The following is a 24,188-nucleotide window of genomic DNA, read 5'->3' on the forward strand; positions in this document are numbered from 1 at the left end:
AGATAGTATTTAATTAATCGCCCTCTACTTAAGTATAGTTGGAAATTTAGATAGCATTTATTTAATTACCCTCTACTTAAGTATAGTTGGAAATTTAGATAGTATTTATTTAATCACCCACTACTTAAGTATAGTTGGAAATTTAGATAGCATTTATTTACTCACCCTCTACTTAAGTATAGTTGGAAATTTAGATAGCATTTATTTAATGGCACTCTACTTAAGTATAGTTGGAAATTTAGATAGCACTTATTTAATCGCCCTCTACTTAAGTATAGTTGGAAATTTAGATAGCACTTATTTAATCGCCCTCTACTTAAGTATAGTTCGAAATTTAGATAGCATTTATTTATTCACCCTTTACTTAAGTATAGTTGGAAATTTAGATAGCATTTATTTAATCAACCACTACTTAAGTATAGTTGGAAATTTAGATAGCATTTATTTAATCACCCTCTACTTAAGTATAGTTGGACATTTAGATAGCATTTATTTAAGTGCCCTCTACTCAAGTATAGTTGGAAATTTAGATAGCATTTATTTATTTGCCCTCTACTAAAGTATAGTTGGAAATTTAGATAGCATGTATTTAATTGCCCTCTACTTAAGTATAGTTGGAAATTTAGATAGCATTTATTTAATTGCCCTTTACTAAAGTATAGTAGAAAATTTAGATAGCATTTATTTAATTGCCCTTTACTTAAGTATAGTTGGAAATTTAGATAGTATGTATTTAATTGCCCTCTACTTAAGTATAGTTGGAAATTTAGATAGCATTTATTTAATCACCCTCTACTTAAGTATAGTTGGAAATTAGATAGCATTTATTTAATCACCCTCTACTTAAGTATAGTTGGAAATTTAGATAGCATGTATTTAATTGCCCTCTACTAAAGTATAGTTGGAAATTTAGATAGCATTTATTTAATTGCCCTTTACTTAAGTATAGTTGGAAATTTAGATAACATTTATTTAATTGCCTTATACTTAAGTATAGTTGGAAATGTAGATAGCATTTATTTAATCACCCTATACTTAAGTATAGTTGCAAATTTAGATAGCACTTATTTAATCGCCCTCTACTTAAGTATAGTTTGAAATTTAGATAGCATTTATTTATTCACCCTTTACTTAAGTATAGTCGAAATTTAGATAGCATGTATTTAATCACTCTCTACTTAAATATAGTTGGAAATTTAGATAGCATTTATTTATTTGCCCTCTACTCAAGTATAGTTGGAAATTTAGATAGCATTTATTTAATGGCCCTCTACTTAAGTATAGTTGGAAATTTAGAAAATAGATACCTTTATTCAGGGGAAAAAAAAAAAACGACCACAAGGTTGGTTAAGATGAAAACTCAAGCTGTACTTTAACAAGAGTTTTAGACTTGCTTCATTATTAATGGATGTAAAAATTAATGCAGCAGACTTCATTCTGGATGGGAAATGGACACATTATTTTATTTAATATTTTGCAAGTAATTTTGAAGAAAAACAGTGAACATACCTTAACCAGAGTTAACTGTTCCAAATGTTCAATTTTATCAAATCCCAGTACAGGTATATAACAACGTAAATTCTCAATACTGTAAAAAAATACCAAAAATTCTTGACCACAAGCATAATTTCTTGACTTTCTTGATCTACCTTTTCATTTCATGACTGGTAGACACCTGTGCCACAACTATGGAAAAATTCTTCTCTGTATTGGAATTTCCCCTTACTAGGTCTCTGAGAGTTCTCTTTTGTGTGGTTCCATCCATCTGATGACCCATGATATTGAAGACCTATGGGAACATATTATCATGGCAGTGAACACTATCCACAGTTTCATGTTCAAACAGATGAGGCAAAAACTGGGCTATCGTCCATGTATTTCGTGTCACCCATGGCACGGACAATGACAGGGAAAGACAAAAGAAAGATGCAGGCAGTGTGGAGATGAAAATTTAAGGAGTATATTGGGGAAGACTAGAAGGGATAGAATAAGGAATGAGGAGATCCGACAGACAGTGGGTGTGGTGAAGCTTCAGGACAGAATAGATCAGGCACAGGTGAGATGGTTCGGACACATGAAGAGGATGGATGCAGAAAGACTACCAGTAAGAGCTTACAATGCACAAGGGGTGGGAATAAGGCCAAGGGGGAGACCAAGATGTCGGTGGAAAGAGCAGATAGAGGTGAGTGTTAGAAGAGGACAAGATTGGAACACCGTGGAAAGAGATGAGTGGTGGAAGACCAGGAAAAAATGGAGAGGCTTGACTTCTATGCCGACCCAGCCAGAGGCAGGAAATGGCAAAGGATGATGATGATGATGTCAAAAAAAAAAAGATTTAGTTTCTTCCCTCATTCAGCAATGGTTTCATTAAAAAAAACAATCAGTAAATTATCCACAACAAATGTTTGCAACCCTGAAGATCATTTTAAAACATGCTGTAGTATAGTGGAACCTCAATTTTATGTTTCTTCGGGGGACCAAGGTAAAAGAACTTAAAATGTAGGAAAACTTAAAATTTGGGACAATTTTATAGCATTTTGCTCTATAGGAACCATGAAGATTGAATGTATAATGTGGAAAAATGTAAAACCGGGGAATGTAGTTCCACTGTATATACATGCACATAAAGTGAAATCTCTCTGCTTAAAGTACATAGAAAGCCAATCGCACTTTTATGTATTTTTGGTGCTTGCTTCATCAAAATATGTAGCTAGTCAAAGACACCACTTTACGAACATTTGTTCTGAAAGTTCTGTGTTTATAATAGGTTTCAATTGATACACTTTTCAATTGGTATTCACATCAATTTTCTGTATTTTTATAAGCTAATCATGATGGTCAGTTGAATTTATGTCTGTACATTCACAAGGGAACACCCTTACTGGGATTCGAACCTGGAAACTTATTTTAATGGAGTGGGAGACAATGTTCATGCAAGCTGTCACTGTGCATATTCTCTTAGACTCGAGACTTTTTAGTTATAAGTTTTACTCAAAATATTAGTTTTCAAGTTCATAAGACCTGTCCAATATTATTTTATTGACGGAGGCTTCCTCGCTATGCAAACAGCCTAAGTGACTATGCCAACTTGTAATCAAAATGATACATGATTCAATCTGCTAAGGAAGCACATGTGACGTATACAAATATGGAGAAACTGGTACTCACTCTTTTCGCGAAACAGTTTTTTCATAGTTGTATCAATTTCAGTGGCCACTGCCATCCTCATTGCACTGTTGCTTGGCGTTCTTCTATTGTTTCTAGTTCTCCGGTTGCAGCTAGGTGTGCTGTTGTCAACTGTCAGTCTGCTATTGCCCGGCGTTAGCTGTTGTAGTAGGGGAATCCAAGTGTGGTGAGTTTCTCCATTATCAATGATTAGCTCGTGCGGGAAGTGCATGATGGTGTGAGTTTCCTTGATTTTGTGTCTATGAGTGTGTGGACTGTGTGCTTGACATGTACCTTCTGGATTTTATGGCTACCGTATACGTGCTTGTTTAGGATTCAATTTTAAACTGTAGGTCCAGTTACAATTAGCCTCTCTGACCACAGAGTAAACTTCAAATAATCCTTGTCTTGTTTTTTACTAACACAACTTTGTGCAAATGAGATATTTTGAATTTGAATTTAAAATTTTGGGTGCATCAGCACTAGAGTACTGCATTGGACCACTTTCGCTCGAAAAATACTCGATTGAATCTCCCACGCTCGAGTGTAATTCGCTCGAATATATAGAATATCAAATATCTTTTTAATGGGACAATAATCGTACAAATATATGTGTAAAAATCCATCCTGGTAGTTTCAGCCCATAATCATCTAATCATTTTCATACATTGCTATGTGTTGTAAAGATGGACTAAATTAAATTTTAACATGAAAATGATGACTATGTTCACTTCAGTTTCAATTTCACTGCGTCTTTCACTTCACAATCCATGTTTGAAGGGCCACTACTACAGAAAAATTACGGTTACATGTGAACTAGTGGATTTCGAGCATATACTGAACATTTTGCGTATTTGAGTGAAAATCGCTCATGACATCATGGTGATCGAAGAGCTGTCAGTTCCTAACACTATCTAGCATCGTCCGTGCGAACTATTTGCCGGTCGAGCAAAAAATGCTCATTGCAGCACTCTAAGCAGCACGTAGGCTATTTTGTACCCATTACTTTATATGGGGTCCAGCCCCTTACCAGAACTAAAATAACATAACTGTAATGTCGGGTCGTAACTAAAATATTAAAGTATTCTGATCAGTTAAAAGATGAGGCTGTTAAGAGGCACTCATCACACACAAGGACAAAACACAGGACAACACATAGAATTATACTGGCCAAAGGGCCAGTTGCCAGAGCCTCGTTCGTCTGCAAAATGCAGTCCAGGGTGTACTATGTGGAAGTGAGGTTGACAATTGGGTATCCTTGTGGAAGCTCACATACTTTATGTTCAACACTGATACATCCTTTTTTTCTCTAACATTCATTACATCTCTAAAACGACTCATAATTGTTCGAGAAACGTTATAGTCATTTCATCATTATTACAAACGTGTCTCTATTAAACCACAAAGATTGACTGGCAAGAAACTTTTGTGTTCATGTGTAACTGTTGACCTTCCTTGAAGTGTCAATGAATAAACGGTACTGCTATAGTATGGGGGTGACACCTACAAAACTCATATTTCGCACTTTTCTACATTGCTAACGTACTAATTTGGAATTTGGAACATTTCCTAAGGTGAAATAATGCATTTCTAACTAAGATAATGTAACACACATTATGGCGACAGTGTACTGGTTCAGCATGCGTTGTGTGAGTGTTTTGTCATTTATGCAGTGTTGTAACCTTGTTCGCTGGAAAATACCTAATTTCGTGCTAATACCTCGCAAACCATTGATGTTAGCCCCACAAACCATTGACGTTAGCCCCAAAAAACATTGACGTTAGCCCCAAAAACTATTCATGTTAGCCCCAAAAACCATTTTCCATAAGGTAAGGTTAGGTTAGGCAAGCATAGTTTAAAAAAATTAAAAATACTTGACACGTCATGTTCTAGTGAAAACATGGGAAGTTTGAAACACTGACTACGCATTTTACGTCGTCTAACACACGGAACACTGTGCTCTCGTGCAGAAAGCAAATGGCGGCAGCAGAAACAGCGTGTCGGATAGAGATATTTGCAGAAAACAACATGCATTCGCATTAAAATGGATAAAAACTACATTCACGAACTTCCTCAACGCTACAGAAAATGATTTGCATAAGTACTTTCTTCTGCAAATTTGAAGAAATCCGTCACCCCTATACTATAGTGTAACCGAATAAACAATACAACATTCAAGTAACATAAAAACAATAAATTAATTTATTTGCTACTTACAGCTTTCTCACGGTGTCCAACACATCCTTGTCCTTACTTATGACATCAGCCATTATGTGCTGCAAACCAGTTTCAACCTCTTCCTTCGTGCTTCGACCCTTGACGTCAGGCTGCACCAGTTTAGCAGTATACACAGTGTCCATGCCATTCAGAATATCCAGAGCAGGAGGTTCCAAGCCAAGCTGTCGAGCTCTTTCGGCAAGAGTCCTCTTGCTGTTGGGTTTGAAGGGAGCATACTAGAAAAAAAGCAATCTATGAGTAGAAGGGTTGTGTCAATATCAATGCTATTAATCAATCAACACTGTGGAAATATGAAACTTCACCTATGCAAGGAAATGATTCACCACGACCTTTTAGAAACAGAGCACTCTTCAGTTTGGTGCCAATCTAAAACACTCATATTTAGAGGCACATATTTTTAATAAATAAAAAAGCACAATTTTGGAAAAGAAAAGGAGTCAATTTCAGGTTCAAAAGCAATAAATAAAATAAAATTTTGGTATTATAGTAGTGTAAATTGGATCAAAAGCAGTATACAAAATGACATTTTCGTTCTAAAATTGAGAATATAATCCTAAATTTTATTTAAAAACTTTACTTATTGCACAAAAGAAACATATTCCTTCTAATAGCATTAAGCTTATTCCTCTATAAAGGGGTCCATTTTTGCTTCTCAAATATTTACAGCAGAATTAATCAATTTTCCATGAATTGCATAACTCACAGGATAATGAAAACTTCAGAAAGTGTCACATCAGTAAATAAACTACAAATTCCATGTTTAAGAGTCTATTTTGCATTTGGCAGTTCATTTTGCATCATTTCGTGACAAAACAGGGTAGGAAAATGCACCTTACATCTTTCAGAAACATGGAAAAATGAACATTTCAGCATATTATTTCACATTTTGTGTTTTCGTCTTCCTTTATCTGACCTTAAAAAAGGTAAAAGGTAAAGTGCCATGAAGGCATATAGGGGGTGTGTTTCTTGTTCACGGTCGAAGGTGGGGGTGATGTGATCAGCACCATGACCCTGGTTGCCTTTACCCCCCAGAGTTTCCTCCAGGTACCCACTTTATACGACGCTGGGTGGGCGCCGGAGCCGCTTGAACAGGTGGAAAAAATCCAGGTTCTCCCCCGCCGGGGATCGAACCCGGGTGTCTCACATAGTAGTCAGACACCCTAACGACTGAGCTACCGTGGCTATCTGACCTTAAGTTCAATAACTTTTTGAGCTTCTAGCTCCATTTGTGTAAATTCCAGGGCAATAAATGTAGCAATTTTCAGACATGTGACTCCTCAGACAACCTGAAGAAGGGTCTGGAAATTGCTAATACAACTTTGCTAATTGCAACTCCTTTCTTAATTGTTCTTACAGTAAAGTTTCTTTTCCTACATAAGTAGTTTTGATATTTATCGGTCACTACTCATACATTCATTTAACGTACTTAGGGCCTTCAAAAGTTCATACTAACCACATGATCCAATTCACTCAACGTCCTTGCACATAAAATCGAGTGCTTCACTAAGGGTGTGAGCTTCCCTTGCTTCTCTATGCTTTTCATGATGCTACCTGCCTTGCGTTTCACATTTCTGGAAAAGAATTTCCAGATATTAACTTAAAACTGAAACATCATGATTTTGAAAACTTACCCTAATATATAAATACAAATTCAGAAGAAGAAGAAGATGATGGATGGAGGGAGAGAGAGGGGGTGAGAGAGAGAGAGAAATGAAGCAATCAGAACCATTTTTGTCTCATGACTATTAATTTCAATGTATTCAACTTGAGAAAATTTTAGATCTGCAAGTTTAACAGTACATCTGAGAAAATAGAAAAATCACATATAATAAATAAATGCATCTTAAGGACATTTTTCGTTTAGTTTGCAGTTTCAAAAATAAAATAAGCTGGACAGCTACATGAATATGGCACACAGAATGTATTATAACTTTGCTATCAAAATGTCTGTAAGGCTCAGCTGTAACTGAAAAAGATTACATTGAACCAATGTTTTATTTGGTAGGTCACTCAGAATAAATAGTCTGATAAATCAATAGACAGGGACATATAATTAATTATATGATGAATAAAATATCATGATTTTGGTACAAATAAAAGCACAAAAGCAGTATATAAAATGATATTTCAGTGTTAAGGTATTAAATAAAATCTAAAATTTGGTTTAAAAACTATGCTATGCTTATACAAAATGAAAATTTCCATTCTAATAGCATACTTCTGTAGTTATTTGAGCAAGGTTAAGTATAATTATCAGTAAATAAATTCATTTTGCAACTAAAACTCCCACAGAAGTTATTCAATGTTTTGATATTTTGCTAAACCTTCCAGGTTAATTCAGACTGTTGGAAGTGTTGTATCAGTAAATAAACTCTAAATTTCGTGTTTAAGAGTTTGTTTCACATTTTAGACATGATTTTGCATCATTCTGTCACAAAATATGGTTGGAAAATGCACCTCACTTTTGAAAGGAAAAAAAGTGTGTAATCTCACATTTCACGTTTCTGTCAAAAACTAAATATGTGGGTTGGAGATTTAATAGTGGCAACACTGCTGTACATACACCATGAAAAGTAACCTCTGCATCTCACATATACCACACGTTAGTTTGATACCTAACTTACCTCCCAGTAAATGGGCTCTTCCTTCCAACACTAGGCGCATGTGCAGCAACGAGACGAATATAATATCGTTGGAGTTGGCGGTCTAAAGTTGTGTAGTCAGAACCCCACTAATGTGAAAGTTCTGGTGATTCTCGTCATACCTCCAGGACACAGTCAATCTGCAGTATTACTGTTCATTTTTTAAACATAACCTGCGACCTGTGTTGCTTAATCCTCCCATCATTTGGCAGGGCAATGTGACACATGTAACGCAACCTACGGCTGATTTGTTAGCTCAATGGGGTTGGAATGTGCTCTACCAGCCCCTGTGACTTTGATTTTATCCCTAAGTTGAAAGAACTACTTCGTGGCATTCGTTTCTGAACTGTTTCTGAACCATCAACAGAACAGGTGCTGCTACAGGAATACTGCGACTTGCACATGGCATGGCAACGGCAACATGTGCACAATGCTGTTGATTACATCAAAGGGCTGTAAAAGTTTCAAACAGGTATCTCTTTTGTCATCATCATCATCGTCGTCGTCCATTGCAGTTTCCTGCCTCTGGCTGGGTCGGCATAGAAGTCAAGCATCTCCATTTTTTCCTGGTCTTTCACCACTCCTCTCTTTCCACGGTGTTTCAATCTTGTCCTCTTCTCCTAACACTCTCTGCTATCTGCTCTTTCCACCAACATCTTGGTCTCCCCCTTGGCCCACTCATTGTGCATTGTAAGCTCTTACTGGTAGTCTTTCTGCATCCATCCTCTTTGTCTGTCCGAAGCATCTCAACTGTGCCTGATCTATCCTGTCCTGAAGCATCACCACACCCACTCTCTGTTGGATCTCCTCATTCTATCCCTTCTAGTCTTCCACAATATACTCCTTAAAAATTTCATCTCCACTGCCTGCATCTTTCTTTTGTCTCTCTCTGTCATTGTCCAAGTCTGCTCCGTATGTAATTATTGGCACATAGTATGTGTTATACCAGGCATATTTTTAAAGTAAGTACCGTTTTGAAATTCCGCCGCTGCAGCGCTGCGGTCGGTGTCCCGTGCATGCGCACTGTGTACCTACATCTGTTGGCAAACCACAGACGCCATTGCGGCAACAATCGATTGTGTATACATTTGCTTATGTGTATTTAAAATGCCTCCGCCGATTGAGAATCCCATGCTGTTATTAGTTTTCTTAGTGCTAAAGGCGTGAAAGCAGTTGAAATTCACCGTCAGATTTGTGAAGTGTACGGACAAATCCTTATGAGTGATGGAATGGTACGCAAATGGGTAAGAGCTTTCAAAGATGGCCGAAAGAATGTTCATGACGTGGAACGGAGTGGTGATCACTGTCGTTATCAGAGAAGTTCCATGAAGTTTCAAGAAGTGTTATCTACGAAACTGTTACCGAACGCTTAAACTATCGAAAATTGTGCTCACGATGGGTACCAAAAATGTTAACTGATGTGCACAAAAGCAAACGTTTAGGTAGCACCTTGACTTTTCTTGTCAAGATCTCATCGCATCATTTGGCTGGGAACAATTTGATCATCCTACATACAGCCCCGATCTACCGCCTAGTCACTACCACGTGTTTCTGGAACTGAAGAAGCATCTCGGAGGTCAGTGCCACGATGACGATGATAGCCTCAAAATGGCCGTGTTGCAGTGGCTGTCAACTCAGGCAGCAAACTCCTATTACGACGGAATACAAAAGCTTGTTGTTTGATATGATAAGTGCCTTAATATTGGTGGCAATTATGTGGAAAAGTAGATAAAAGTGTGGTCTTTCATGTAACAATAAAATTGTTACAAAAGTTTACTTGTTTTTGTACATATCAAAATGGTACTTACTTAAAAAATACGCCTCGTATATTACCTTCTTGCACTTCATAGGTACATCCCTGTTCCATATTAATCTTCGAACACACTGATATAGTCCACCACCCATTTATCCTCTTCTGTTTACCTCTTCACCTATTCTTCCACTTCTCTCAATTATGCTTCCTAGATATTTGAAGCTCTCCACTACCCTCAACTCTTCTGTGTCCATCTTTATTCTTGGTTCCTTTCTGGCTTTGTCTCTTGTTGATATTACGTAGCATCTTGCTCTTTTCTGCACTGAATTTCACTCCTGCTCTTGATTTCCTCATTCCAACTATCAAGCTGTCTCTGAACTTCATCTTCCCTGTTTATCCATATCTCTTTTGTATTATTTGCAAATAAATAGTTGCCACTATTAAATCTCCAACTCATGTATGCATGTCCTTATTAACAGACAATAAGAGGGTATGTTTGTTGATCAGTCTATCTCGATTAGTATGCTAAAAAGACTTTGCTGTCAATATTACACAGATAATTAATGATAAAGATCAAAGCACATGAGTAAGAAATTAACAAGTGCTGTTACTTTAATATCAATAAAAACAAAGCACAAAGTATAGAAATGCAAAATCCCAAGATAGTATCAAGGTTTCAGGGAATATATCCCTGAATATAATATTTGGGAATATTACATATGCCATGATAAAAGAGAAACTATTTTGGTGCGGTTCTTTTTTTAATTTTCTTCTTTCCTTCCTTCAATCATGTTAAGTTTTCAACCTCATTCTAATAGTTGTTTTTTTGGGGGGGGGGCTCAATCAATGAAGAAATGCATAATGGACACTCACTTTATCAATTCGTAAGCTTCCTTGAATTCTCTGAGCTTCTCTGGGGACATGCTGTTGGTCATCTCCTTTCTGTATCTTGCAATGAAAGGAATTGTGTTATCATCATCAAAAAGTTTAACGAGATTTTTCGACACCCAACCCTCGACATCCTGATTCTCGGAAAGGACTTCTGCATCATTCCACTGCATTTCAATTTTGAAATTGATCTGTTAGAAATTGAGGGAAAAAATACACTTATAAAAAATGTACAATAAAGTAAATAACTGTGTCAATACAGATGATAAAAGTATTGGTATCAATAAATTACAGTGGTACTGGTATTGGAAAGTATTGCTTAAAGATTAATTATTTCTGGATCTTGGTATTGTGCAAAGTTAGAGTTGAAATTATGAGTAATTAAGAGAGAAGAGAAAAGAGAAACAAGGAGGAAGAAAAGAAAGAATGAAAAATATGTATTTCATCTACTCCTCTTTTGATTCTAGGGTCTCTCTGATGATGTAGTTGTAACGTTCTTGCCTTGTAATCAAGGGATCCCAGTGGAACTTATTTTAAACTGTTGGTAGTCCTGATTAACCTCTCTGTGCACAAAATGGACTCAAAAACAAAATAAAACAAATCTTTCCATTCTAGTAGTATTTACAGTGGATTTTACATTCCCAGATTTTAGACTTTCCCTATATATTCAATCTTGATGGTCCTAAAATAGCAATATAAAATTATCCTCGATTTTACATCTTCCAGCATTTTAAATTTTTTTCAGCTTGGTCCACTGAAAAATGCAAAATCAATCATGGTTCCCCTGTATTTACAGTCAATGCTGATTTTCAGAAATGTACGAATTTATAAAGTGGGAACAGTGTTTTGTACTGAAGTGATTGATCTTGTACATTGTTCTTACTCTTTCTATCCAACTGTGTCTAACTATTCCTCAATCAGGGAGGCTTGTAACTCCAATATAACAAACAACATATACAAACATGTTACTGAAACAAGTCTGTAGAAACAAAAATAAATTAATTTAAAAAACTGCAGGTCATCAGGGTGTTTACAATTTCGTAAAAACACCCACTTAAACAACTACTGAAATATTTACTTCATATATAAAGGTAATATCGAGAAGAGAAACCCAACAGTAATTCACTGTTGGATATTGGGAGGGAAGGAAGCATCAGGGGTGCATTTTTATGCAATACTTGTCATGTATTGACTAACGATTAACAAAGAATCACTTTTTATAAAAAATATAAATTACTGCATAAACAATACATAATTACAGTGCACATTAACAACACATGTACTGTTGCCAATAACCATTTACCAAAAAAACAATAAAAAACAGCAAAAAGAAAGTGGAAAATTGCAATCTTCTATTATAGTAGATTTCTACATGAAAATAGTTCAAATTTTACTGTATCTGCTGGTAATACTTAGCAAATTAAACTGAAGTAAGTATAGTTTGTCAACAAGTTTCAAGTTCTTTTGCTTGTCCATTATTTCTTTCTTTGTTCAAAAATCTACTTTTAATGCAATACTACAAAAATGGTAACTTTTACAGAAAGACAGTAAATTTCCTTGACTTTCCAGAAAAAGACAGTAAATTTCCATGATTCTTCCAGAAGAAGAAAGTAAATTTCCTGAACCTTTCCAGGAAAAGACAGTGAATTTCCTTGACTTATCCAGAAAAAATTAAATTCCCTTCACATTTCCAGAAAAAGAAAGTAAATTTCCTGAACATTTTCATGAATAGACAGTAAATTTCCTTGATTTTTCCAGCAAAAAAAAAAAAAATTAACTGACTTTTCCAGAAAAAAATATTCTCTGAATTCAAGGATTTCCAGGTTTTCTGGTCATACCTAGAATGAAGGCTACCAACCTCTTCAAGAGCATCATCATCTAATTCCTCAAGTGCTCCTAAGCTTTGCTCTGCATCTGTCCCTGTAGTGTTTTCTGCTTTCCTTTTTGTCGCTCTAGGTTTCCGAGGTGCTTTGACCCCATCTTTCTTGGGTTTTCCTGTTCCCTTTGGTTGAGCAACTTTCCTTGGGGCTCTTGGCTTCTTCTCTTTTGGCACTTTCTCAACTTTCGGTTTCTTTGCCTGGCTAACAACCTCCGGTTCCCAATCATCCTCCTCCGTTATCTTCCTTTTCTTTGGAGAAATTACCTCAATTGCCTCAGTTGCTTGAATATCATCATCGCTGTCTGATTCTATTCTGAAAAATAAATACAACCAGGGGTAGACAAAATTAAAAATAATTCTGGCATCAGCCCCAGGAGCCAGCATTTTCTTTTTAAAATACGAGCTAAGAAATCCATGAGCCCAACTAAGACAAGCTACCAAATATGATCTCAAGGGCCTGTTTTTCAAAACTGCTAAAGAGATAGGTTTGGAAGTTAACAAAGAGAAAACTAAATATATGCTTACAGGCCAAAACCAAGTGTTAGGTAATAATCAAAATCTAATTATTGATAACAATTCGTTTGAAGCAGTTTCCAAATGCAAATACTTAGGAGTAATATTAACAAGTGAAAATTATGTTACAGAGGAAATAAAAAGTAGGCTTAATTCAGGAAATGCATGTTACTTCTCTCTTCATAAACTTTTGTCTTCTCGTTTAATATCTAAGAAACTAAAAGTTAAAATATAAAAAACAATAATTTTGCCTGTAGTATTATATGGGTGTGAAACTTGGTCCCTTACATTGAAAGTGGAACATAAATTGAGAGTATTTGAAAATAAGATCCTTAGGAAAATATTTGGCCCTAAAAGGGATGAGAAGACAGGTAAGTGGAGAAGGTTACGTAATTTAGAAGTACATAATTTGCATACTGATATTATTAGAATGATTAAATCAAGAAAACTTATGTGGCACGAATGGGAGAGGAAACAGGAGTTTACAGGATTCTTGTTGAGAAACCTAATGGTAAGAGACCTGTAGGAAGGCCAAGATGAAGATGGAGGGATAACGTTGAGATGTACCTAAAGGAAATCTGTAGGGATGGAAAAGAGTATATACAGGGTGTTTCGTAAGTTCGTTTACAATGCTTGGGAGGTGATTGTATGAGTGAAAATAAGGTGGAAAGTTCATGTTACGAAATTCCAGAAACGGCTTTGTTGCCGAGTTATTGACGTTTGAAAACGTGGGAAAATGATTTTCCGAAATGAATAATGGCAAAACGGGTGGAGAGAAGTCATCGGTGTTGGGCGGTCCACTAAGAAATTGGGTACGCTCTTGTCAAAAAATCACGCAGCAATGTTGTGCAATGTCGGTGCAAGGGATTCCCCAAAGGACGCGAACAAAGATGTTGACGGGAGTGGGGTGGGTGTGCATTCTGCGTGAGCTGGTTTCGATGAAAATTGGCAACAAAGCCGTTTCTGGAATTTCGTTACATAATCTTTCCACCTTATTTTCACTCATACAATCACCTCCCAAGCGTTGTAAACGAACTTACGAAACACCCTGTAGATCTTGCTCAAGATAGGGACAGATGGAAGGCCTGTGTTGCTGCAGCCATGAACCTTCCGGTTTAAGAAGGCTAGAGAGTTAGGGCCTGTTTTTCAATGTGCGATCGAAGTTCTGGTTGGGCAAATAACTAGGGGTTACTGCAATTTTGGGTTTTTCATCAGCGGTCAACTCCACAACTGGAGGTTAAGTGGCTGTGAACTTGATCCATGCTTCATCCGGAGGTCAGCGAGATGACTGGCAGTTTCGAACAAACATGGCTGCCTCATCGGAAGATCGATCTTCACCAGACAATTTCTCAGGCACATTGAACGAGAAATAATTAAATAAAAAGCTACATTGGTGGGAAAACAAACTTGTTGCGCTTGGCAGAGTTTAAATGAAGTGCGTAGTAACAGGTAGAACAAAGGAAATTGTCGCCAGACTTTGATTTGTGTACACGCACCAAAGACATCTATCCTATCGTGAAGCCAGTTTCTAAGTGGCAAGTTGGTGTAGTGGATAAAGGCAGTAGCTGGTAGTGGAAGTTCCATTTTATGTTGCGAGTTCGAGTCCTGCTGCAGACCGTTTTTTTATAGTTCATTTATCACGATTTGGACATTGTTTCTATATTTTATTTTGAGCAATCTTAAAATAAAAAAAACTATAAAAAAAATGTTGCTTGGAATATTGTTGAGTAGAGATACTGTATAAAAGTTGGCTGCAAAGTTTCAAAGGTCAATGAAAATATTTAACTTCTCTGTGATGTGACGTTCTCCCGATTATGGTACGTGTACAAACTGGGAATAAAATTTTAGTCATAATATACGTGCAAATGTCAACTTATTTTTTCTCATTACATAGCTAGTTATTTGTATTTGATCTCTCGTTCCGTAAGAAAAAGAATAACTACTTAGGTATTTATACCATATTACCATTTTGTGTTTTGTGAAGTCTATCTGTTTCAAGAAAAGAGCCAAATGTGTGGTAAGTGTTTCCTCCTCATGTATATTTATTTGTATGAGTGAAATACGTAGCATGTTACGTTCTGTATTTTTAATGTAAACAATGAATTTCAACAACTGCATGTGCTTTATTGTAGATCTACCTTTTCACACCAGGTGAAATTTGACTTGAATTTGCACACCTAGATGGCAGTGGGATCGAATTTCTCGCTCAGCATTGCAAACTCACAATTGTTACGTGCCGAACTTAAGTTCAATGAACATTTGGTTATTTTTACATTGAAAAACCTGGTGTTGGTTAAAAGTTGAGGTGAACTCCAACTGGTGGTTGGATGACCAAAAAGTTGACCGACATTGAAAAACCGGCCCTGGAATATTTAATTTATTAATTAAAACAAGACCGGATTAAAAGTAATTAATTCCAGCACTGGAGTGGCCTTCTAGTGAAGACAAGTAGTACCAGAATGAATACATTCTAATATATGACCAACTCCACCATGTTGCTGCAGATTTTAAAATTCAGCTAGGAACTGTACAAAAATTTATAACTGCACGTTCGTTATTTTGTTTTTATGATGCGCAAGATAAAGAAAATAAACAAACATTAAAAAACGCATACTGTACATGTTATTAAAAAAAAAAGCTAATGGAAATTTCCGTAAGAGAAATCAATATATATATAATGGATAAAAGCAAGGAGGGCCAAAAGGGCTAAGTAAAAATCAAAGAAGGTAAAAGGAAACACTCACCGGACAGTAGAAAAATACGAAGTTAGCGAAAATTTTGAATTTTTCTACTGTCCGGTGAGTGTTTCCTATATATATATATATATATATATATATATAAATCAAAGAAGAAGAAAGGAAACACTCACCAGACAGGGGAAAAAATTCAAATTTTCCCTAGGTTAATTGTAGCATCTTCAGAGTAAGAAGATGCTACTCTGAAGATGCAACGATTAAGCTAACAATGAAAATTCGAATTTCTTCCACTGACTGGTGAGTGTTACCTTTCTCCTTCTTTGATTTTTATTTAGCCCTTTTGGCCCTCCTAGCTTTTATCTTCTTCCTTGAGTCAAGGTTAGAATTCCATAAGATGATTTTCTTGGTATATTACAACTTATTATATATATCAGAACTGATCTTAAAAACTCAGGCATCTGGTGAAAATTTTCAGGCACTCTGCATTTCTCTACCTCTCACTATAATATATTTCACATTCATTTATTTGTTTATCACAGGACTGAAGCCCAATATATGTTTAACACTGTACTGAAAAATAATTAAAAATATTGAACTTACAACACATTATAAATACAGTTCAAACCCAGTTTGTCTTGATTCAGTAAGAGGATGTTTTACAAAATTTTGCACAAAAGTTATGTTAAATGCAGAGAAACTTAGTGCTCACTTTTCCACGAAGCTCTTTTTGTCGTTCTATTAATTTCATTGGCAATTGCCACCATCCTCGTTGAAATGGGTTGCACCCTTGCTTTGAATGGTTCTGTTGTTTTTAGTTCTTCGATTGCTGCTAGGTGCATAGTTGTAGTCTGCAATTTCCTGGTGTTTTTAGTTCGTGTGGGAAGTGCATCATGGCATGTTTTTCTTTGATTTTAGTGTCTCTGAGTGTGTTCGACATGTACTTTATGACTAGGCTTCAGATAGTTATGCACTAAAAAAACTTTAAAAATGCATTCAAATATGCTCTTAAAAATGTTCAAAATATGCTCTTAAAAATGTTCAAAATATGCTCTTAAAAATGTTCAAAATATGCTCTTTAAATGATGAAAATATGCATTTAAAAATTGACATCAAACTCAGAAAATTTAGCCATAGCTTGTAATTATTTATTAATTCCACTGTTTACATAAGTAAAAAAATATGGTTTGGTTTACCTTATTGACAATTCGCCATATTTTACATATGGTTTTGTATATGTATCTTTATCATAAGTCCACTAACAGTTTCTGACTTCACTGAACATCACGATTAGCAGAAAGTGGAATATCACCAGCTGTCTCTCATTCTACTCAGGATGAAAGGTTACTATTGCACTTAATAACTACGTATTGTTTCAGATGCTCATAAGTAAACTTATACCTGTTATCCACGTGAATACTTTTATACTCAGAAAACAAAAAAAATCTTTTACATACACACTGAGCGAAGTAGAGATCGCTCGCTTCTCCTTCGGCATCTTTGGATTGCAGTAACACAGCCACCGTAAAACTAATGATTCTCCCACTCGAAAACAACCGGTAGACAAAGATTAAAATTACACGCATTAGCACTGCACTGCATTAGCACTTGTTCTAGCAGGGGCATTTCCAGAGAGATGTGACTCACCTGCGAACAAAGATAACAAACCAGCCTTGACTATGAAGAACACCTGACAAATGAATCATGTTTCTGAATTGCTCCAAAGGAAAGGAAACTACAAATTTTCAGACAGAAACAGCAGAATATGCATTTGTAAGAAAAAACCTGTAAAATATGCAATATTTTAGTTTATTTTGTGCCTCTTGGCTAATTTGCGAAGATGGGGATGAGTGATGAAATTGATGAATGGACATTCACAAACAACCAAACCCGAGCAGGATTCGAACCCGGGACCCTTGGCATCGCAGCGCAATGTGCTAACCACTAGGCCACAGGGGCCGGTGGTACAATATGCAATATATCCTGAAGACACTGAAAATATGCATTTGCATATGCTACATGCATAACTATCTGAAGCCTAAGCCTATTTATGACTATTGTGCAGTGGCGTGGCGTGACTTTTTCAAAAGTGTTACCTGCCATCAGAATGACAATTATGCCTGCTAGATGTAATCACCCCACCCAAAAAAAAGTCTTCAATCTACATTTTGGTTCATTTCATTATTTTTTTTGCACTCCGCACAGTGATTTAGCCACAAACACTTCTAGAAAGAACTTCCACTTATGAAACAGTTACCACAAAAATCCAAATTAATAGTGGTGGACCTTCCTCAATTCCTCATCTGTCTCTCTTTCTTTGCTATGAGGTGCAAAGGGGAAGAAGAAGAACCACACTTTTCTCGGGTCAGTTTGATGTTTGTGTGGTGAGTAGATGACAGAACTCCACTCCTTCAGCAACAGTCGATGTAGAAGGGAAGCCCAGCTGTACGTACTACTGTTGTTGCCAGCTTAGTATCTCGAGCAAGGTTTGTCCAAATCACGAAACACACCAAGGAACTTTATTTTCGTCTATTTCCAAACTGGTTTTCTTTGTAGTTAAATCCAGCCTTGGCTTTCGAGTCTACCTCTGGTTGCTTCACAGAAATAGTCTCCGCATTTTAGGCAGGATTTGGCTCTTTTCTGCCAATCCACTGTGACAACACTGGCCTGATACGGCAGGCCTGACCGGTAACTGGGCCCCTTAACAGGCACATGAATAACACCGTAGCACAGTGTCCCAGTCTTCCCCTTGCATTGGCGCCCTCTCCTTTTGTTACCTCTTCAGGGTAGCGAAAATGGCCTCCCCCTTCACTTCTGACAGCTGCAGAAAAAAATGACCTATGCAATATCTACTCGACGGCAACAATGTTGGTTAACTTATTTACCGATGTTGTCATTTTTATTGAAACAACTTTTTAAATCTTTACATTTTGCTGTTAACGATGCACGACATGCCTCTGCTATTGTGTTTGATATGCTAAGCTAGTCCGGTGGTGGGTTGGGCTTTTTTTTTTTTTTTTTACATCTGTTAGGATTCTTTAATTGATTGATCTGATGGACCTGTTGATGCTGAGTGCCTTGCACTCACACATGTACACACTTGGCTTATCAAAGAGGGAGAGGAAATACCATTGTGTTTGTTCAGTATGTCAGATGCCTTGCAAGTTGTAGGGAATGAGGGCTCTGAATATGCAGTTTGATGTGGTGGGATGGTAGGGAAAGAAAAATCACTTACTCTTGGAAATTGATTGTGGTTGATTAAGCTGTCTCATCTGCATTTCTACTTTACTACACCAAGTGGAGGGTTGGGATTCTGTGTAAAAATGTTTTGGATATATTCCTTTGATGGTGGCTATCTCGTCCCTTAGATCTCCTCTGGAACACTAGAAGAAGGCTCTTTAGAAAAAGTTCACCCACACAATAACCTCTTGCTTGTATGGATGGTTGGAAAGTGCATGAATATACTGGTTGCCTGCATCCAGTTTTCTGTACACAGTCATTATGAATTTCTTGAGTTTGAGGCTGATGGCGAGGTCTAGGAAGTTGATCTTGCCTTGCTTTTCTTGTTATGTGGTGGTGGTGTCAGTTTTTCCATTAAAAAAAAAAAGAGTTTTTCCGTTTTTTTGTACAGGACTATTGTTTTCAGTGTGCTTTCCATATCTCATGTATTTCAGCTTCATGGAAAAGTGAGTACAGAATTTACTACCACGTATCCAATTTCTAAAAATATGAAAAATTAAGTTGTTGTTTGTGGTCATTCCTACCTAATATTTCAGGACCCAACTTCATTTTCAAAAGCGTAACTCATATTGCACATTATACATCCTTTACTACACACTTTCCGAGGTTTTATCCTAGGAAATTTATTCATACTAGTTATTTGCTAGCACTTAATAATTTCCGAACGGAACATCAAGACAAATTTCCAGATGGAATGCTGAAATACAGTGGTCCCCCTATAATCCGGCACTTTGCCAATCCCGCCCCTCCAGTAGTCCGGCATTGAGAGAGTGGGGAGCGTGAAAGGGAAAACAAGTTACTACATGTCATATGTATATATCTTGTAATATTTTGTGCAATAAACATAGGTTTTGCTATTAAAATGCATTTTTTTAAATGCACCTCCACTAATCCGGCAGTTCTCTGGTCTGATATCTGCCGGATTACTGTATTAACTTAAAGTAAGCTTTTCACTTGTTTATGTCAATCATTAATTTTGTATTGTCAAAATGTTCAATGCACACAATCAAAATGAAAAACCTTGCAAGATCATTTAATAAGACAGACGATAATCAGAGAACATTAACAAAATGGAAATTTTTTGTACTGAAATTTCAGTAAAAGTTGACAAAAAATAATGTCTTACACACACACACTATAGGTACAGTTCGCACATACATGTAACAGACAGCTTTTTGCCTTCTTGATCTAATTGGAACTTCAATTACACCCTCGTCACTGTCCATCGTGTGGAAGTTACAGCTTCCTGACTGGGTTTATTTTTAGATCTGAAATAAAACAAAGAAAATGGGTATACAGCAGTCCTTAAAATATCACTGTAGTTACACTTTTATGAAGAACGTGTCTATATTGTTGATTTTGTGCATAAAAGTTTAAGATCATACGCAGATAAATGCATGAAAAGATCATAAATGTTAGTAGTATTGCAATCTGGTTAATGACAATGTAGAAACACTTCATGAATCTCCCAATATGCTGCCATCTCTGATGATGAAACATTTTCTGTTAATAAGTATAAATCAACACCCAAGCAATCAATAGCATTTGTTATTAACCGTGATATACATAAGGGTACTCATAATAATCTGGCATATTCATATTCTGAAGAATAAGGCTACTACAATTTCAATTATGCCATTAATTACTTAATATGTATGAACGTAAAATGAATTAGCCTACCGGTATCCTTGCAAACCATAATGATGAAATTACCTTTTAAAAATGTAGTAAGTTATTTTCATAAATGTACAATGTATTCTACCTATTTGAAAGAAAATATGGTATCAGTTAGATATAGTGAAAACACATATAACTCGTTTATTTCCACGTCGTCGCCTTGTAATCAAGGGGTCCCGGGTTCGATACCTGGTGGAGGCACAAGTGGTTCGGATCCCACTTTAAACTGTAGGTCCAGTCCCGATTAGCCTTACTGTGCATAAAGTGGACTTAAAACAACATATCATATCATCGTTCATTTCAGAATTATTTACATTTGTACTTACGTTATATGCATAGCGGAACATTTTTCGGTACTAATCTGATATTCCCCGGACAGATTTCTTCATGTTTACAGAAGAAACTACTTACGGTAATAAGTTCCTGTAGCATTGTCTAACATCTGGAAGGTGTTTTGTGTGATGTGGGAATGTTTCATAGTGGAAATTCAACCACTGACGCATAGCCCCACGAACCATTTCCGGTAAGGTTAGGTTAGGTAGGGTCACATATAGGTCACAATAGTTAAAAATTGGTTTAGAAAAAAAATATGCGTAGCCCCACACACCACTCGCATAGCCCCACGAACCATTGACACATAGCCCCACAAACCATTTGCGGAAACGTACGTTCTTCAGTTACAAAAGCACTTTTTTTAAAAAAAAATTGCAATTACTTTCATCAAAAAAACGTGAATGCACCTTCAAGAATGTTCCGCGAAGCAGATTGGTAAGTACGAATGTCAAAAATTCACAAAATGAAAAAGTTATAGGTGTCCGAGGACTATCAGATTTTTACCCATTTTTCAACTTGGGATTTTAATTTTTCACTGAAAAAAGTGTAACTTTTCGCATTACAAGTATTTATTGGTCGTTGCTAATTCGCTTTCGTTACACACAATATGGTGGGCAAATCTTGACTCACGCTGTCTATCGTCAGCTGATATGCTGTGTTTCCAAACTTATGAACCGAAAAATGCCTCTCAAACTAATCACAACAGGTTTTTAAGCGAAAATTGATCCACAAACCATTCATGGAAGGTTAGGTTCAGTTAGGTTAGGCAAACAGAAAATTAAATTGAAAAAAAAAAAAAAAAAAAAAGCTCACACGTCATCTTGTAAAACTACCGCGTGGTTACCACACTAACACTTATTAACCGAAAAAAGATGGTTTTCAGGCTAAAATTGATCCACAAACCATTCACGGAAGCTTAGGTTAGGTAAACATAGAAAATTAAATTGGAAAAACATCATCTTGTGAAACTACCGCGTGGTTGCTACACTGACAGGGAGTTACATAATCGAACGCACGGAACATTTGATTCATGTAGTCGACGGTAATGGTCGCACGAGCTATCGTGCAACGGAGATACATTATTGTCGAAAATGACATTATTTACGGGCCGAATAAGAATAAGTTGCACAAATGGAAAAAACACTATTCCCAGCTTCCAAAAGTCCACAGGAACTCAATTCCGTAAGTACTTTCCCGTCTTTTCTCCTGTAAATTTGAAGAAATGTGTTTTTATTATATCTAACTGTGACCGAAAATATATTATAATGAGTTCCTGTGGGCCACGCTTGAAACCCATGCCGATGATTTTTTTTTTTACACAAGTATTTAAAACACTTTTATAATTCAATAGTACATGGGTGAAACAGTTTTGTTCCACACTTAATATAAATTGTTGTTAATGCCAATGGGTTTTGTTGCATTCACAATAAAAAGTGATATTTTGGAAAACAAACATTGTAATTGGGTGATTCCATGTCGGTTCAACCAGACCATGGTACGCATGATCTCAGATTTTGATGAAATTTGGCACATTTAGTCCTTCCATGGTGGTGAGAAACCACAAATTCTTTGGGCTCTAACTTGTCTGGTTTCATCTTTATAGCTCAAACTTTCAGCGATTCATCCTTTCTTTCATTCCCAGAGCCTCCAAGTGTTAGCTACACTGTCCTAGAAAAATAATTCTATTTCCATTATAAATCATTCAACCATCTTGAAACTTCACAATAACGTTAACCAAACAATAAGGATTCCAGAAGAAGAAAAAAATATGTCAACACATCACATTTATATGTATTTTAGTACACTAATAAATTAAGGTAACAGTTTCATGCATCGGAGACACATTTAAATCTGATATTTTGTCTTTCTCGTGGTTTGTACTTACCAATTATGTATTGCGGAACATAGTGGAAGGTGTCAATATGCTTTTTGCACGAAAACAAACACTTTTTCTGCTAAAATAAACCATTTTCCTTAATGCTACGGAAAGCACGTCACGGTGCGATATCGCTTGCTTTGCGAATTGTAACGCTTCTTTTGTTTTCGAATATCAATGTTTCCAACTCTATTGTGCATGAAAGTTGTAAAAAACCGGGGATCAAAAACCATGCACGGGTAGCCCCACAAACCATTGACGTTAGCCCCAAAAACCATCCACGGATAGCCCCACAAACCATTCACGTTAGCCCCAAAAACCATTGACGTTAGCCCCAAAAACCATCCACGGATAGCCCCACAAACCATTCACGTTAGCCCCAAAAACCATTGACGTTAGCCCCAAAAACCATCCACGGGTAGCCCCACGAACCATTCACACAAGGTTAGGTTAGGCCTGTTAGGTTAGGTTCCATTAGCACCCATTTCACCCCTAAATTAATCGAAAAACCATTTTCCTTTCTCGACAAAAACCGCGCGTTTCTCGAAGAAAAAAAAATCGCGTTTCTCGAAAAAAATCACGCGTTTGGAAACCCTGATTCCACTAGCGAGATCGCGTGACTTCCGACGCTAGAGCCATCTGCAGGTACATCTTGGAAACAACGGCATGATGTTGTCGATTTTCACAAAATGCGCAATATTATTACATGAAAAGTGATTATTTATTGTTCTGCTGCATTGTAGGATGAAGTTTTAGGAAGAATATATATCGACGGAGGTTGTAAACCTTGGAGAAACTCATTTCCGTAAGTAGTTTCTTGTGTAAAATTGAAGAAATGTGTCTCCGATGCATGAAACTGTTACCTAAATTAATAAAATATTATTATCTGTTTTTTTCTTTTTACCAAAAACATGATTTACTAAAATTTGAATTATCATCGAAAGGGAAAGGTGCAACACCAACACAGGTAAATGAACTTAGATACATAATCTAACTTACCGAGAATGAAAATTGATGGCTTTTTCATTCCTTCTAAAAATATGAAAACTTATTTCTGAAAATTTTCAAAATTGCTGCCGCATTTTGTATTTTTCAAATTAACTCAAAATTTAAGGGTAACAGTTCGATCTCCACCGAACAGATTTCTTCATTTTTACAGAAGAAACTACTTACGGAAATGTAGCATTCTGAAAGTTCGTGGAGGTATTTTCTTCCATCATGGAATCTATTCGATTGGGAATTCATGTATTTTTGAAGAAAAATATCTCTCCGACGCACAATGACCATTGCT

The 24,188-nt window shown here is 36.4% G+C and overlaps 1 protein-coding gene across 3 annotated transcripts in view; it reads right to left on the reverse strand.

The window, feature by feature from the left end:
- The window catches only part of LOC145981328 (S1 RNA-binding domain-containing protein 1), a 56,153-nt gene that overhangs the window by 31,047 nt on the left and 918 nt on the right, over positions 1-24,188 (reverse strand). For 2 of the 3 annotated variants that reach the window (XM_083114534.1, XM_083114535.1), the window contains exons 2-6: positions 20,170-20,279; positions 12,545-12,878; positions 10,672-10,877; positions 6,857-6,974; positions 5,383-5,618 (exon numbers count right to left, since the gene is read on the reverse strand). In XM_083114534.1, coding sequence (XP_082970660.1) covers positions 5,383-5,618; positions 6,857-6,974; positions 10,672-10,877; positions 12,545-12,878; positions 20,170-20,237 — 962 coding nt within the window. In that variant the 5' untranslated portion in view covers positions 20,238-20,279. Of the gene's footprint in view, positions 1-5,382; positions 5,619-6,856; positions 6,975-10,671; positions 10,878-12,544; positions 12,879-17,228; positions 17,419-20,169; positions 20,280-24,188 lie in introns of all 3 variants that reach the window. The other variant, XM_083114537.1, reaches the window with a different exon arrangement.

This window comes from Lepisma saccharinum, chromosome 29, assembly GCF_977018435.1.
Source record: "Lepisma saccharinum chromosome 29, izLepSacc3.1, whole genome shotgun sequence".
Classification (NCBI taxonomy): Eukaryota; Metazoa; Arthropoda; class Insecta; order Zygentoma; family Lepismatidae; genus Lepisma; species Lepisma saccharinum.